The sequence below is a fragment of the Hydra vulgaris genome, chromosome 02 (genome assembly GCF_038396675.1).
Source record: "Hydra vulgaris chromosome 02, alternate assembly HydraT2T_AEP".
NCBI lineage: Eukaryota > Metazoa > Cnidaria > Hydrozoa > Anthoathecata > Hydridae > Hydra > Hydra vulgaris.
Genome location: NC_088921.1, coordinates 69,509 through 88,681, shown reverse-complemented (window position 1 = coordinate 88,681; position 19,173 = coordinate 69,509). Strand labels below are relative to the sequence as shown.

At 28.6% G+C, this 19,173-nt stretch overlaps 1 protein-coding gene across 1 annotated transcript in view; it reads left to right on the top strand.

Annotated features, from left to right (window-relative positions):
- LOC136076626 (NACHT, LRR and PYD domains-containing protein 4E-like) overlaps window positions 1–19,173 on the top strand; it is a 51,540-nt gene that overhangs the window by 29,921 nt on the left and 2,446 nt on the right. The window contains exon 4 of the mRNA XM_065789924.1: window positions 881–2,233. Within this exon, the coding sequence (XP_065645996.1) occupies window positions 881–2,233 (1,353 nt within the window). The remainder of the gene's footprint in view (window positions 1–880; window positions 2,234–19,173) is intronic.

Genomic DNA, 19,173 nt, shown 5'->3' with positions numbered 1-19,173 from the left:
CTTAGTTCTTCATAGTATGGAAAAAAAAATTTCTGTAAATAATTAGCAAACTACAGGATTAAGTGTGACTTTGTAGCTTTATCAGATCTAGATGGTAGTACTACATCAGGCAATTTAGCTAGAAGTCTTCTGTGCTGTGAAAAAAAAGTGGAAAACTGAATTAATTTTTTCATAATAGTTTTTTAACTAGTTATAGCATGAATAATCAGTTGACAACAAAAACCATACCGCTCAGTTAAAAACATCAGCTTAATGGTATGGTCTACTTGTTTTTAATGCTATGTCATCTAGTTAAAACTTTAATATAAAGAAACATAAAGACATTAGTAAAGATACTATCATTCCTACTCTACAAGAAGTGTCCTGGGTTAGCTTGACAGTGACTGTTCACAAGTTATTTTAGTTCTGTAAATTAGAATAAAAATTAGACATCACATTTCTTGTGCATAAATCCTGAAAAAATAAGTAAAACAGTAATTACAAAACTTGGTAATTGCTAAACTCTAACCAAATTAAATATAATAAAATGCACTCAAAATGATATATGGTTTAGTATTACCAAATCTCCAGTTTTTCAGACATATAATGAAATATTTAAAATTTAAGTCTGTTTTTTTAATAGAAAACAAATTTTTCTAAACTTTTTTTTTTTTTAATTTTGATGATGATGATGATGATGATGATGATGATGGTAGTGCTAATGTTGATGATGATGAAGATGATGATGATGATGATGATGATGATGATGATGATGATGATGATGATGATGATGATGATGATGATGATGATGATGATGATGATGATGATGATGATGATGATGATGATGATGATGATGATGATGATGATGATGATGATGATGATGATGAGTTATTGTATTTAGATATATCAGAGATATGCACAGCACTCAAAAGTTTCTATCTTACAAATTATGGGAAAATATGTGAAGTTCAACCACCATTAAAATTACCTGCAAATGTTGATTTAATGCATAAATTTGTTGATCTATGTATGGTTGATGCAGTTAATACTCAAACAGATGCTGTATTTAGTGTTGAACGAGAAGAATTTTTGAAAAAGCAGTTGTGTTATACACCAATTCCATATAGTGAAATATTTAGGAAAGAAAAATCTGTAACATTAATATCTGGAATAGCTGGTATCGGGAAAACATGGTTACTTAGAAAATGTTTGCTTGATTGGTCAAATGGCCTAATTTGGGAAAATGTTAAACTTGTGTTTTATTTGGAATGCAGGAGACTTAATCTATGTCAAAATATTGGTAACATTAACGAATTAGTAAACTTTTTCTACAAAGAAATTATAAATGATTTTGATATTAATATTCATCCTGCACTGTTTATAATTGATGGGTTAGATGAGTTTAATTATTTAAATGAGTTAATAAATTACAATTCAAATTGTAACTATCCAATCGTTAATGCTTTAACAGAAATTCAAAAATATAAATATGTAGTTGCTGGCAGAGTTTATGCAATTGATAAGTACCAAAGTATAACTACAGAGCATTGTGATAAGATAAACATTCAAATTATGGGATTTAATGAAAGCGGAATAAATAATTATATAGAAAATAATGTTTTAGAGGAAAAAAAAGATGTTATGAAAGCAACTTTAAAGGAATCTGCAATTGCAAAGTCCATGTCATCTGTTCCATTTTATTTATCTTCCATGTGTAAGATTATTAGTAATTCAAAAAATCTATGCAAAAGTTCTTTTTTAACAATGACAGATTTGTACGCAAATATTTTTTTATACTTTTTGCAAAAACACATCATCAAAAACAATGAATTGATTTATCAGTTAATGGAAAACAATTCCAATAAAAAATATATTTTAAACATTTGTAAAATTGCATATCAATTGTTTATTGAAAATAGAGTAATTTTTTCCAAAGAAGATATACAAACTTTTATCATTGACAACTTTGATAGAAATGAAGAAAATTTTTTTGGATTTATTGAAAGGATTGAAACAAATCTAGGTTATCTTTATCAATTTGCACATTTGACAATAATGGAGTTTTGTGCATCTGTATATGCATATAATTGTTTAAGTAGTGAAGAGATTATAACCAATGAAAAGCTGAAGAGTTGTTTATCAATGATTTGTGGTTTAACCAATAAAAATCAAAATAGTTTATTAAAGTTTCTTGTTAACCTGAATCCATTAAAAAAATCTTGTGAAGAATCTTCATTTTTGTGTATTATTTTTGGTAAGTCCTTATTACTTTGTTGCATTATTATAAGTCATTTTAGATAAAGTTTATCTATTTATCAAAAGTGTAAGTTTATTAAAATCAAAAGTTTCTAAACATTAAGTTTTTTTTAAAGCTGTTTTTTCTTTACTTCACTAAATGATAGACTCTATTCTTTTGTATTTAGTATGTTTAAGAATATAAATAAATTCATCTGTGTCACACATCTTATACAGTAGGAGATATAATTACCTAAATGAATTTTTTTTTTTTTTTAAAAAGTAAACTTTGAAAAGTAATTTCAGAAGAAAAATAAGTTGATATAAAAAATTTATGATTGTTATAAATGCAAATTTAATCAAGAATTCAATAACTTAAAAGAAATAAATAAATTAAAATAGTTAACTTTATGTCCTAAAAACTTAACGATGCATTCAAACTATGCATTTTTTTACCTTTAAATAAGTATCCAAACAAATTTTGAGTATTAAATATTTCTTCAAGTAATTAAATTTTTTGACTTTTTAATATCGAGTTAGACTATCTTTAGCTTTTAAGACTTCTGCAAGTCGATTTTGCATTGATTCAACTCATTTTTTTTGTATTATCTGGACTGATTTGAGTCTAAGCTTCTAGGAGCATGATCATTAGCTCTTCCTTTTGCTTTAGAAATTGTCACTTTTTTGATCCAGAATGGCACATATTGGTGTTCAATTGCAATAAAATCTAGCCTTTGAGCCCTTTATTTATGTAACTTAGTCTGCTTCTGGATAAAAAACACTTTTACTTTCTTTGACGTATGCTTAGTGTCGCTTCTTGTCTATGCTAATTCAAACATTTTGTACTTTTCAATCAGATTGCTGATGGTTCCTAATGTCATTCCAGTTGCTTTTTTTCATCAACCTAAATGTTTTACCTTTTTTAAGAATGCTTATTAAGTCTAGAACAAAAATAAATAAATGATTAAATAAAAAGTTTCCTTAGTAAAATAAAATTTTTTAATTTTTCTCCTAATTGGAGTCATAAGATTTTGCACTAGTTGAGATCCATACTTTGTGATCAGTACTTAGTTTTGCTTGCCTAAACTTCTTACGTTATTTGGCTTTAATAATTGCCTAATTGGACGAAGTTCGGGACAATTTGCAGGATTGTGCGTTCTAGGTATAAATTTATACTATTATTAACATAGATTTGGAGTATTGACAAGACGCTAGGTCAGGCAAAAGATTGCATTATTGTCATGGGTGTTCCACAATGGCAATAATCCAATTTAATGCAATTCAGGTTTTATCAAAATCTTTTTCAGAAGATGAGGCCAAGCTACTGAGCTAGTAACCTGAAATAAATTTCACTTTTTATTGTGGAATAAGTGACAAGATTTAATGTTTTCAATCCACATTGACATCTGGCTTGCCAAACCGTAATTTTTTTGGGAATTTTTTAGTTTTATGAAGTAAATATTAAAGTTTAGCCTTTGCCTTTTTCCTGGAAACTCCCATATAAAAATGATGTCCTGGAATCGTTTTGAAATTTAATTTCACATAAGTTTTATGATCCACAATTATACTTTTTTTTTCTACAAAATAATTTGAATAATTTTCCTGCATGACTTTTTGCCTTTAAATTTTCTTCAGCATTGTGATCAAGGGCTTTATACATCTTAAAGGACTTGATTTTATGCTTTTTCTTGATAGTTCTGACCATTTGTCTGCTAATTTTGCATTTTAGAGCCAAATCTTGTATTTACCTATAATTGTGGTTATCATATATACAATTACTCTTTGAGGGCATCGTTTTCTATAATCTTGATCTGTGTTTCAACAAAGTTACTAGCTCTGTAGTTTAGCCTCATCTTCTAAAAAAGATTTTGATGAAACCTGAATTGCAGTGGTGGTAGTTTTTTCTTGGATTTTATCAGCTGCTCCCACTAAACCTTGCTCTTGCCTTCAAAAAACTTAGTTGCATAACCAGCTTTTTCTGTGGTAGTGTTCTTACTGTCCCAGAGACAAAGGAAATCGGAAAATTATACAATAAGCTTGAAGGGCCAGTAAAATGATGCCATTTTGAACCTTTGATGACCTCTGTAGTTGTTATACATCAAAGCACTCGAGAGTCTTGTCCTTGAGATGCGTAGAATGAACGATCAGAACAGAAGGGCAGTTGTTTCCATTGTAAACAACTTGGCTTTGAGTTTCTGGTATAAACTGTTTTCCACAGAGTTTTCAGCCTTATAATTATCTTGATTCTATGATTTGGCTGGTTTGGCTAAGGTAAAAGCTCTAACCTTATCCTTAGACAGGTTCTGGAAAAGATTTTTATGAATATGTGCATTGATTTTCAGTATTGGTGGTTTCAGTGTTTTCTGGAGTTCTAGCAGCAGCTTCCACATTGCTCTTTCCCACAGAGAACTCACTTTGTTGTAGCCAGTTCTTACCTTTTGTAGTGAAGCGAAAGATATTGAGAATTAGTTTGAAAACCTTAAAGTTCTAGTAGAATAATATAATAATGCCATTTCCATGTTTTTGATGATCTCTAGTCATCATACATCAAGGTACTCATCAACATCTTGGCACTAGTCTTGTCCTCCCTGAGATGCACAGAAGGAGCCAACAGAATGGGCGGCCAGTTGTTATCATTGTGAAGCAACACGGCTTTGAGTCTCCAAATGAACTGTCTATAAATAGGTGCTATTTACTTGGCATGTGATACCCTTGGCTTTGAAAAAATCAACCACAACGTTACAGAAGCAATGGGCTTTCTGACTGAATAGGTTGTAAAGTTTTAGATACGTTTTCTCTGAATTGTGATTTGTTTTTGTTCAACAAATCCCACTGTTTAAGCTTTGATATCAAAAGTTCATCTATGACTTTATAAAACCTTGGTCTCTCAATAAATCATTGTCTTTTTAACTAGGCAATTATGGCCTCAACAATTATGGTACAAGCTATAGTTTATCAACCTCACCTGTTAAACTATAGCTTGTACCCCCGATATCCCCTTTGCTGTTAGACTTACTGCTTTCTCTTGAAGATGGCTGATCCTTCTTAGGGGGAGAAGAATAGGTAGTTCAAGGCTGTGTAGTCCTAGGGTATCAGTTGAAGGAATATCTGAATAAATAAATGAGGTACCTTTTTTGTCAGAGTGAAATTTTTATGTGATTAACAATGCTAAAGTAGCAGTTGCTTGAATGGTTCATTGATTTTCACCAAATTTTTAGAGTTGCAAATGTCATGACTATACCACCTGTAGCATTGCGTTTATAACTATTTATATAAATTTGAAGACAATAAATTTCAAATATCACTTCAGGGTATAATATTTTCTTATAGTGCATCAATATATATAAAAACTTTGTCATTTATGTATCTAAATTATAGAAATTCAAAAATAAAGTACATCTAAGCAAGAAGCTTAGATGTACTTTATTTTTGTAATTATTATAATTTAGATACATAAATGACATGTTATCATGTAATTATTGTTCAAAAAATGTTATTTTATTAAATCAATACTGTTTTGTTTATATTAATTTTTTGATGTTCTTTTTAATTTGCTAATGTTAACAAGAACAAAATAACAATACAACTTTTTTATATATAATACATATAATTCAACACTGTTTTAATTTAATAAAATTTAATAAACCACTAAAGCAATAGTGACTAGCATTGTTTTTTATAATTTTTTAAAGTTAACAAGAATAATGTAACAACATACGCATGATTGTATATAAATACATCAAATGTGGTCCTAATGTGCGTAAATAAAAATAGGATAATTAAAAATTATTTATGAAGGATTTTAATTTTTTGTTCATAAATACTAAAAATGGCAATCCTGTATACAGGATCCCTTTTTTCCCTTTTTTTTATTTAATTTTTTTAACCCCTATTTTATTAGGTCCAAACAGCATTCCCATAATTATTTTTATAGATTTTAACTATGAATTTTCAAATATTCTTTCTAAACTATTCAATGCCACATTTATAAATGGAACATTTCCTGATATTTTGAAATTATCTCCCGTTATCCCAATATTTAAAAATGGCTCTAAACTTTCATGCACTAACTACAGACCTTTCTTTTATCTAACATTATTAAGTTTCTTTAGAAACTTATGTATTCTAGAGTGTACTCTTTTCTAAACTCATTCAATTGTTTAAATGGTTTTTGATTTGGTTTTCGATCAAAACATTCTACTTGCCATGCATTAATAAGTATAGCAAAGAAAATTAGGAAAGCTCTTGATACTGGTTGATATTCCGTTTGTGGTGTTTTTTTTGATTTACAAAAACCATAGTATTTTGATTTCTAAATTAAAACATTATGGAATTTGCGGTATTGTAAATGACTGGTTTTGATCTTATCTTTCAGATCAAAAACAATTTGTAAGTATTAATGTTTTCAATTCTAGTAATAAATCAGTTTTGTGTGGTGTTCCTCAAGGTTCTGTTCTAGGTCCTCTTTATTTTTAATCTACGTTAACAACCTAATCAACTCTGTTCACTTCTCCTCAGTTCATCTGTTTGCTGATAATACAAATCTTTTGCACATCAACAAATCGTATCGTTATTTATGTAAAAATGTTAATTCGGATCTAAAAGGTATAGTTACTGGTTAAATGCCTAACTATTATGTCTCAACACCAAAAAAACTGAACTAATTTTCTTCGAAAAACTATCTCTGTAAAAATGATGAAAATAAAATCAGAATTAATAAGAAATGGCTATATCCCTCAAGAGTTATTAAATATCTTGGTGTATTAATTGATTGTAATCTTACATGGAACATTCACATTAATGAACCAAGCAAGAAACTCTCGAGCTAACAGTATGCTTTCAATAATTCGTCATTATGTCAATAAAGTTGCACTTAAGAATATTTACTGTGCATTATTCTCATCTCATCTTAGATATTATTGTCAAGTTTGGAGTCAAGTTGGAAACTATCTTATTTAGTAGTTGCTATAGTCTCAGAGTCAATCCATTAGAATAATAAACTTCCAACCAATTAAATCTGAAACATCGAAGTCCTTCAAAAAACTTTTTATTCCAACATTTCCAGCGCTAGTAAAGTATGCTAATTTTCTTTGTTTTTGACTCATTAAATAAAAACTTACCATCTCCTATCACAAACTTGTTCACAGAAAGTAGACTATTACATTCCTACTCTACTAGAAACAGTGCGTCTGTGAATGGAACAGGAGCCTTGTATGCATTTTGAATGAGTCCAAAAAATTATATTCTAAAATACCTTTATTCCATCTTAAACAATATCAATTTGAAAAAATTCTGAAAAACATTTTATACTAACTTTTACGCATATTATCCTTATGATTAAAATATTTATAGCAGATGCAATTAAATAGGATAACAGATTAAATAGGATAACAGATGCGATTAAATAGGATAACAGATGCCGCTTTCCGGCAGGCTGGAAAACAAGACTCTGATAAGCACTTATTAAAAAGTTTTAAAAGTATAGATGACAGCTATGGAGAACACTTCTGCAAGACTATAACAGGTATGTTGTATGGATCACAAGCTGTAAAGCAGTCTATGCAGGAAATCATATTAGATACTAAAGCTAGAGTGATACGAATGTCAATCAATGGATCAACCTGTTTGACGGCAAAATCAGCTAGAACGCAACTAGTGGAATCAAGAGATGATATTGATGAAAAGTTCTTAGCAAACAATTCAGCTTTATCTTTAGGTGAGGTGACAAAGTCTGAACAATAAAAGAGAATTAGAATAATAGATTTGCTCTTATTATTAATACTGTTTAAGATTCTACAGAAGTCACGAGAAACTAATTTTTGAGATGAAATACAAGATTTTGTGACCTGAGAATAGCGGGCTTGGTGTTAGACAAAACCTTTTTTACAATGGTTTCTAGCAGTAATAAACATGTCTGTTTTCTAAAGAATTTTTTTGCTGTTAGATACAGAAGTAATAGTTTTAATTGGCAATAGCAGCAGCACAATATGAGGAGACCATCGAGAAGAGTGAGGCTTGACCTTGGTTGTCAAGAGGGAATAAAAGATTCCATGCCAGCCTGAATCCACAACGTTATCTAAGAAGCACATTTGCCAGCAGGAAGACAAAAGATTTCTACCCAAGGGCCATCACTAAGAAAATCAGAGAAAGAGCCCCAGTCAGCTTTAAGGTAGTTATAAGAGGTACGATGATAGGGGGATTCAAATGACGAAGAAGAGTGAGATAATAGTTTTAGAGAGATCAAACCGTGATCAGAAGCACCTAAGGGTGAATGTGGAGAAACTGAGCACTGACTAGGATCAGAAACAATGCATAAGTCGAGTAGAGAAGATAAATGATTTGGGTTGTCTGGAAAGCAAGTTGGAAAGTTGACTCTTTGAGTTAGGGATTGAAAAAGGCAAAAGCTGAGGGCTTTAACGCCAGTAGAGTCACTGAAACTAGAGCCAAGCCATTTAGTGGTTAACATTCGCAAGCATTCACCCATTAAATGGGTGAATGCTTGCGAATGTAAATGACAGGGCCAAGCATGTGACTATTGGAGTCATTACGAATTAAAGGAAGATAACCATCAACGTTATGATCACAAGATGAAACAGCTGAACTCAAATTAGTCTCACTAAGAGCAAGTATGTCTGGTGAATTTTGCAAGAGATAAGACTCAACAGAAGAAAAGTTACTTCGAAGACCACGAATATTAGTGAATGAGAATATTAGTTTTAGAGAACTTGGTTATGACGATGTTTTTTGTGTTTTATAGTTTTTGGTACTTTATTCATTTTTAAATTTGTTAAAGAACTTGACTTGAAGCATTGACTGTACTCAGTACGCTGTTTAATAGCCCAAGCAATTGCCTCATTACTGATAAAAAACCCTAAGCTGTAACAAAGGGTTCCAAATGTGGCCTTGACAATGCACACCAAAAATACAAACAAATATACCATTTATGCTCAACATGCCACTGTTGATACTTCGATATTTTTTAGCTGGCAATGGAATCAGTTTCTCTGAGACCTACCTCAGAGTTAAGGAAACCTGACTACCAGCCGACCTCAGAAAACTGTGTTTTAGAGCTATGTCCTCATTAGGAGGTAATAGAATGAGTTGCCTAGTCATAAAAACGGAGACACAAGCAAAACCCATTCATTGAGTCAAGAAGATCCAGCATTCAACATCCTAAACTGGAAACAATGTATTAAAATTACATCTGCGCCAGCCTAATAGATGAAGAAGGGGTACGAGGCTGGTTAACAGATAAAATCTGTTTACCCCTTAAGTCTTTGCCTAGTAACTTTGCCTACAAGATAGTAGTCGGATGCATTTAACATCTGCCCAAGATGAGTGTTTTTCTCAAGACACCATCTCTAGCCTTAACTTAATCATGAGCCCCAAGGCATGAGGTGTTTTATGTCAGAGTTGGCTTCTCCTAGCCTTTGCCTAAAAAAGTGTATCCTACAAGGCAGTAGGACATGAGGCAGGTTGTACTGGGTTACACGCTACCAGTAGCATTTTAGTTGAATTGTTCAACGATATTTTCTTTATGTGTTCCAAAATTCTGCACCAAAACAAAACACTATGTTTATTAATTTAAGAAATATGTTGTACTTATCTTTCACTGATTACGATAAATAAATTAACAGTTTCAATATTGTAAAGTGATTTTTTGTTGATCTTTGAAACTTTTTACTTCATTTTGGTATCAAATGATGTTTTTATTTAAACACTGCTACTGGAGCCTTGGATCAAGCAAATCCAAATCTAAAATAGTTTTCTTAAAAGATTGGGTAAAGGACTTTCGATCTTTTGTCGTAAACTAAACTAGACCCAAACAAATCAATGTAATTCAATAATATATATGCACATTTTTCTGTGGTTATTTTAGGTGATCGAAGATCTAGTGGTCACATCACCGCAGAAGGGCATTTAACTTAAAAGTTTGTGCTTGCTTTATATTGAAAAAAAGCCTAGAGTAGGCATCGAACTACAGATCTGTGAATGATCCAGCTCATTATCTCCCAGCGTTCATAAATTGTGACCATATAAAGTATAAACCTCCTCAGTTTGAGGGAGTTACAAATTTTATTTGCTCATGATTTTTGAACACTTAGAGATTGTAAAACAATACTGAAATTTTATCAATGAATATAAATTTCGTTATGAATAGTAAAAAAATTATTTCATCAACTTCTTGCTCTCGCGTTTGGGGCAGGGGGATAAAATTTTAGTGCTTATTTGTTCCCAGCCTCCATTCATTGCAACTTTTTTAAAGCATTATTTCTTGACATAAACATACAAATGCTTCGATTTTACTCCATGTTAGCTATCTCAAACACCATAAAATGCTGGATCCGTCATTACCACAGATCTTATTTTTCTTAATCAAATTCGCCTCAGACTTCAGCGTTTAAGCGCTGCAAATGTACAATAAATATTTATATACATATAATTTTTAGCTTAAGACAAATATCTCAAGAAAATATGTAAAAAAATAATTTTTAAATGTAGTTTTAAGGTTCAGAGTCTGCAGTTAGGTTTCGGATCAAAATTCAAGTTGTTATATCTATTTAATAACAAGAAAGCGAGAAGAGTTGCTGTAGAAAAAAGTCTACGGAGTCACCGTAGCAAGCTCTTTTAATCCACTCTTCTTTTTAAATGTTTTTTTAAAGAACTCTTTATTTGAAGTAGCTTCTGAAGCTTCCTTAAGCTTATCACACATTCTACATTATCTTGAATAAATTTTAAAACAAAAAATATATTTCTTGTTTTGAGAAATAAGATTTTTAAACTATGCTTAATAGATTTACGATTTTGCTGTGAGTTCTGATGAATTGTAAGCAACTTTAAAAGATTTTTAAAGTTTTGAAATTCATTGTGTCCAAAAATTCTACGGGAGTTTCATCCATAGGCATTTTTCAAACTATGACCTAGAATATCAAAAATTAACTAGTAGACTGGTGAAGTATACAACTCAAGACCTAGTGGCTGGTCTTTATCATCAAAAACTGCTTTCACAAGGATTTCACCTCATCTTTCTGAACTTTTCAATTCATCCATAAACACTTCACACTATATTTGTCAATTCTAAACCCTTTCCCTCCTTTAAACAATCACATATACCCCTCTTCTAAACTGTGATAGCAATTTTTACGTCACAAATATTTTAAAAGATTTAAATGTACTTTGCAGCATTTTAAAAATTTAACCTTATGAAAATAAAGCAATACGCATAAACGTAAGAAGTGTAAGTAAATACTTCAACAAACCAATCACATAATTAAGTAATAATAAAGTTGTAATACTAAAATAATTTTTTGAAGTTGCTCTTTGTCTGGCAGAAAAACTGTTATGGATTTGATACTTTTGATGAATGTTATGAAAAATCACTGAGGAAGAGTGCCACTAGTTTTTAAAAATTTCCTTTGTTAATTATTTTTAAAAGTTGTTTTTAACAATTTTTAACAAATGAGTTCAATACTTTTGCAATTCTTTTCTTATGTAACTCTAACTCTTAATTATAGATTAAAAAATTCACGATAATAATCGCATAATAATCGCTCGATAATGTAAGTGATGTAATGTAAGTAAAATATACAATATCAAAAAAAAATTATTTTCCTTGGCCGGTTAACTCTGATAGATTTTTATGTATTTTTTAAATTGGTATAGAATTCGCAACATCTTGTGAAAGTGTCTTAAACAAACCGCTTCCAAGCTCTTTTGGACAAACTCAAAACTTTTTAACTTATTTTGTTCATTAGACTAACAGCTTTTATATAAAATAGCTAAAAGTTTAATTTAAAGTTTAAATAAGCAAGTATTTGGTAAAGTTGTTGCGCATTTAACATTAGTTAAAAATGAAATTGCCCATATATATATTATATTTATGTTTTTATTTTCTCATTAATAACTATAATAATATATTATTAGTAAGAAAAATAAAATAATACGACAAATAAGTTTGTTTTTTTCAGTGCGTTTTTAAAATGCACTATTTTTAATATATGCAAAAAATTGCGGCAAAGATATCAACAAAAAAATATATGCGTGGTAATTTAAGGCATGCGACCGCATGCTACTCCTGAGAAGGCCTACTTATTTGAGAATCTCAATTATTTTTTTATTTTGATATAAAGTTATCTAATTATTGCTATAAATTTTTTTAATATTTATTGATTTCTTTTAAAAGAAATAATGGAGAAAAGAAAACCTTCAGGTTGTGAGTTTAAACAAAAATGCCTACGAAAAGAGGAACAATTGAAATCAAATCAAACATCTTAGAAAAATTTCTATCAAAAACTCATCATGATAAAAATGTCATAGAAAGTCCAATAGTTCAAGATCTGGTTGATTCTGGAAATGAAAGCAAACTGACTCTACTAATTCAATTGAAACTATTCAAACAATTGAAAGATTGACTGACACTGGTGCTACCTCTGAATGCTTTGACGATATTAGCGATTGGAAGGAAAATTTAAGCAATGATTTCATACAAGATGCTGTTATAATAGGTCCTAACAGTTTCAAAGATGATTCTAATAACTATCCAAGAATTTTTGATAATTTGAGTTTTTCAAATCATTTTTTTAACTGCATCATGGATAATGGTGAAAAAAATCATAGAACGTGGTTAGTTTATTCAAAAAAAGCTAACAAAGTTTTTTTTTGTTGTTGTAAACTTTTTTTTTTTAATCCTATTATGTTGGCTCATAATGGTGGTAATGATTGGTGCCATATTTCCATATAATTTTTAAAAGACACAAAAAAAGCCTTGATTATTTTGACTGCTACAGCAAGTGGATGGATTTAAAATATAGATTACAAAAAATCACTTTAATTGATAAAATTTTGGATAGAAACTTATTTAAAGTAGAACATTGGGACAATGTAATTAGAAGAATAATTTCCCTAACTATTATGATGGCAAAGCAAAATCTGCCATTCAGAGGCTCTTGTAAAAAAGTCAATCAAGATAATATTAGAAACTTTCTTAAAATTTTAGAATTTTTGGCTGAATTTGATCCAGTTATGGAAAAATATTTGTTGAGAGCAAAAATAAAAACCAATTCTGTACACTATTTGACAAAAGTTATTTAGAATGAACTCATTGACTTGATTGGCATATCCATTAAATTTGAAATTTGCTCAAATGTCCAAAAGTCTGTGTATTTTTCAATTGTTGTTAATTTTACACCAGACATCAGTCACCAGGAGCAAATGTCAATAATGGTTCGATAAGGTTGATGTAGAGGATAAGATTGAAATTCATATTAATTAAAGTTTTCTTGGATTTTACTTAATTGAAGGTTCGACAGGACATGACTTTTCAAATGAGATATTTGACTCCCTGGTAAAAAATAGCTTGTCAGTGGAAAACTGTAATTTTCTTGCAGGTAGCACAACATTACAATTTTAAAATCTTTCTTTTTACTCATTTAAAAAACTTTACAATAATTTTGCGTTCAATTTATACATTACAAATCACCTCAAATATGCTCATAAAAAAACCACTTATACTATATATATATTTTCTTAAGGAAACTACGTCAGTCAAAACCTCCGTACATAATTTCTCCCACGCAATTCAATTAAAAAAAATAAGAGGTCAGAGCTATGACAATTGTGCAAATGCGTAAGAAATGGTGAGCAAGCTTTTATTCTTAAAAAAAACAGCTGAGCGGTTTATATTCCATGCTGCAGACACACATTAAATCTGGTAGTTGTTGATTCTAAGAGATGTTCACCTAATATTTCTATGTTTTCTAATATAATTGATCAAGTTTACTTTTTTTTTCTGCTTTAACAATATGAAATATGATGGTCAATATGATGATCAATATGATGATCAATATGATGAAATATGATGATCAATATGATGGTCAATTTGAAATGCCAAAAATTTATGAAGCACTGCAAGATGCAGCCAAGACTAGTAATGAAGCAGTTGCAAAAACCACAGTAGCGTATGTTGAAAAGCAGTCCAAAAAAACTTTGAAAAACAGTCCAAAAGAAAAGTATAAGCAAAATGTTTTATAAATAGAATATTGAATTCTATTGAACTATTGCAATAGAAGATATATTTTATGCTGCAATTGCACCTTTTAGCTTTTTATTTGATATTAAAAAGCTCTCAACAGTTAAGAAAGATGATTTAAAATTTCATTGCATCGCATTGGAAAAAAAAAAAAGGAATCTAAAAATGGAAAAAATGATATTTCTGGCGAGGAACTAAGCTTTGAATTAACGTCTCTTTCTTTTCATTTTACTAAAAATATGGATCCTGAAAATGCTATAAAATATTTGTACACAAACGATTTGAATGAAATCCACGCAAAGGAATCTATTGCATTAAGAATTCTTCTCACATTACCAATAATAGTAGCTAGCGCTACCAAAAATTATTTAAGATCAACAATGGGTTAGGACAGGTTGAACAATCTTGCAATTTCCATTGAAAATAAACTTGTTGCTGATTTAAGTATTGTAGATATCTGGTTGAAATTTTCGAAAATGGAAGCTCCAAAAGTACTAATTTCGAAATAATTTATTTTATCGAAAAGTTTGTATTAAAGTAAGTTAAAAATATAAACTTTGATTTATTAACTTTGATTAAGGCTCATAATTTTGAAAAAAACTAGTGGAATAAGAGTTTTTGGAGCACTTAGGAACAGTCACAGAAAAGATGAGACTTAATTGAATGGCGAATAACGCGAGAATGAATTTTAGTAGATGGTACAAGAGACATGAGCTCTTTAATATATGGTTTCTATAAGAGTAAAGACGTACAATAAAAAAGAATCTAAGATGATGTAAAGTAGAGGACTTAGTAAGAGTGTTGTAAAATGATGACTTAGTAAGAGTGTTATCAGAGGGTTGGGTAAGGTGTTGTCATTCATCAGTATCAGAATATCCTCAATATTGCAATAAAAATTTGCAGAAAAAAATGAAAGTTTTTAGTGAGTTGTTTTTATAAAAAAGATGAATATTTCATTCATTGCGTTTAGAAATAGAAGGTTCACAAGTACAAATGAAACCTTCGATTCCTACCTGAATCCAAAAGAATGTTGAGGAGGCATATTTTTCATTATTAAGATGAAAAACATCTGCTGAAGTACCATTACAGTACATTAGAGTCACATAGTTGACTTAATGAATTGGAGATTGAAAAACACAAAAACAGTGACAACAGTGTTAGTTGTACTAGAGTTAAGCTATTCAGTGTGAGGAGCATTAATTTCATCATGATAATTTATCTATAACCATGTTACTTAATCAGGATTTTTTTTTATTAATATAATTGATTGATGTTTTCTAGTAATATATTTCTATTGACTTATATTATTTATGTTATATGAATATATAATTCTGTGACTTAATACAGAGCACAATAATTTTACTTTATGTTTTTTCTTAAGATTAATATTATTTATTGTTATGATAGTAATGATTGCATAACTTTTTATTTATATTATATTACTCAAAATAATTTTATTTTGACTAACAACATTAAAAAAAAAAACCTGAAAAAATTTAGCTTGATTGACCTACCTGTTCGAAAGTTATGATTGAATCATATCTTTTGAACAGGTCGAAATTTGAGTTTCTGGAAGATACAGTAGATTTTAATGATTTTTGACATTAGATTGTAGTAAAAAATCACTTGAAATGGATTATTTGGGTCAAAAATCACAATACAAACTTTCGAGTGACCTTTTTTACTTTTTTACTAATTTGACCAAAGTTTACAAAAAAAAAAACCTCAAGTAAATAACTTTAGAATCATTTTATATCAAATCACCTAATGGCTCTGAGGTGGTACCTCAGGGTACCACCTCAGATTTACTTCAAACTTTGCCTATCCACAGATTTTATGAAAAAAACAAAATCTCAAAAAGTTCAGCTTGATTGGCCAGTATGTTTAAACGTTAAAATTGGATAAATATTGACCGAAATTGAAACCTTTTTTTTGCTGGTTGACAAGAAACTTTTAAAACAAATTTAAACCGACATCTGTTTTTTATTTATTATTTACTTAAAATTTATATGGCTGTCACAGTGGCCCTCAACAAAATCAAAATCAATAAAAATGTCAACGGAAACTGTTTGCAGATACTTTTAGAACTTTATGTGTATATTACAAATCTGTTGAAATAAAAAAGTCTGTTAGAATAAAAGCAGTATCACATTGTTTTAAAAAATATTTGTATATTAAATATTGAAAAAAAACTGGATTTAAAAAGCAAATAAAAAAAAAAGAAAAGTATTATGTCTACAACTAAGTTATACAACAGCTTACATCAAACCCTCCACATATGACACATTGATGATTATATTAGTTTAGTATCGTAACTAATACTTCATATTAAGTCATTCCATAGAGAATTTTATGCTACTGAATAAAACTTTCTATGGATTGACTTTCATGCTTGTTTAGATACAAGCACTTGTTCAATCTAATTTTTAAAAAATTTTTTAAACAAGATATCATTTAATTAAACCTGACATTTTCTGTCTAATTTTCTCAGACCACATTTCCCAAACCTATTCATAGTTCAAAGGTTCGGAAGCTATATCTAAATTACAGTTTATATCACAAATATGCACTTCCTCGTGTGTATCTAATCATCGGAATATTCGCAACTTAACATTATAATAGCACTATGATAAATTTCTTATTTTTGGTGACAGAAGAAATATAAAACTTGCAATGAGTGGAATGGCTGTTCATGATAAAATGTACGGAGTCCTGTAAAGTAGAAAAACAATCTTGAACTTGAAGATCTTTAATATATATATATATACATATATATATATATATATATATATATATATATATATATATATATATATATATATATATATATATATATACATATATATATATATATATATATATATATATATATATATATATATATATATATATATATATATATATATATATATATTTATATGTGTGTGTGTGTACTTAATAAAATTATTTATTTAAAATTAATTCATAAAAAAATCATTTTAATCATTCAAATATACAAAATATTCTGTATAAAATCTTATTTATTCCATGTGTTTTGCCTGATTTTTTAACCTAGTAATGGACATTTACTTATTTGTAGAATCTCACGAATGTCATGAGGGAACGGCAATTTTTTTTATTTAAATGTTATTATAAATACGCTAACTTTGTTTCGTTTAATGTAGAAATGGCATACAACAGTAGTAAAAATGTTTTGTACAATCAAGTTGATGATTTGCTTTTTTTATAGCCACTATTGTTTTGCGTAATTTTTTTTTTTGTTTAAAAGAGTAGTACGCTAGAGAATGTTTTTGTATTAAAACCAAATTATTGCATAACTGTTATACATTTCCACAACTAAAACTAATGAACTTAAGGACTAAAAAATTCAAGTTTTCACTGAACATTTTTATATTTTTTCTTTTTGAAAGTAATAAAGAGCTTAGAGACTAATAAATAACTTATTAATAATGATCAACTTACATTAAATAATACATCAAAATAATTTTTGACACACTTATTTAATATTAATTGGATGTATTTTTTGTATTCGTCTTTTTTTTTATACGTCCGTAATGGTCACTAAACACCCAATTACAGATAAAAATTCTGAACATCAGAAAAGCAATAATTAAAATAGTGTTTTATGTTGTTTCATTCGTCTTGCCGATTTAATTTAGGTAAATATTTTTTCGATATTTGTTATATGTAAGTTATTTTTTTAATCACTATTTGTTTGTTAATAGGTATTAATAAAGTAATTTATAATAATTTACAAATTTTTTTCTGTTATTACATAATTTTATCTATCTTCTAGTGACTTTTAAATTACAATAATGACGTAATGAATGTTTTTATTGTTTTTAAATTATTTTATTGAAACAAAAAATCTTTAAAGTGATTAGTTTATGTTATCCAATGAAAATGTCTAAATTATTAATTAACATATTTTCAAGCTTTAAACTTGATTTATAGTCATTTTATAAAATCAAATGCGATCAAAGAATTTCATCTTGAAAAGCCACATTCTTTTTTTAACGGTTGCGGTAGTTACAATTAACTACGATTTCTATTAGCAATACGGTTGTTTCGAATTTCATTTGTTTTCTTCGAATTTGTCAAAGGATTTTTTCTAGTTCTATGATCGAGTTTTTAAATATATAAAATCTCATATTGTTACCATTGTTTTTAATTAACACGGGTAACGAACTTCATAAACTTTTCAAGTCGTAAGTATACTTCAATATAAATTTATTATTTTTTTTTATTTAAAAGTTTGTCTTGAAAGTAAATTTGAATTGTTTCAAAACAATAACTTACAACGATTATACGGAGTTGTTGATAACAAGCTTGTGTTTGTTTTTTTTATTAAGTAAATTATATTATAAAAATACAAAAACAAAAAGCAAAAAAAAATAAGCATTGGAATTTCATAGATAATTGTAATAGTTTGATTTATACTTCAGCTTATTTTTTTAAATATATCAAAATAAAGCATGTCATACTGATTTTTCAACATAACTGAGATGTTAATCGATTGTATATTCAACAGACTTCACTTTTTTTGTTGTAAATTTCTATATCTAAGAGTTCATCTAAATAATACATTGACATTCTAGAAAGTAAATTGAAACTTTTTTTAGCTTACAACAGTTTTTATAAAACGCTGATAACCTTTTTAACTTTGGCATCTCTAAAAATAGAGATATATTAAATATTTTAAATTCATAAAAATATACTTAAAATTCATACAATAATGATTGATTAAATTATCGATTTTTATCTTATTTTTGTTCGTTGCTTTTTCTTTACAAAAGCATTTATATATTTTTGTAGCAAGGTCTATAGTTACACGTCATTTTTTGTGTGTGTGTAAAAAACCAAGGAAACGGGCTAGTACAAGAAAGATTTCATCATAAGAGTACCATTTTTTAAATCTTTTAAGAAAATTT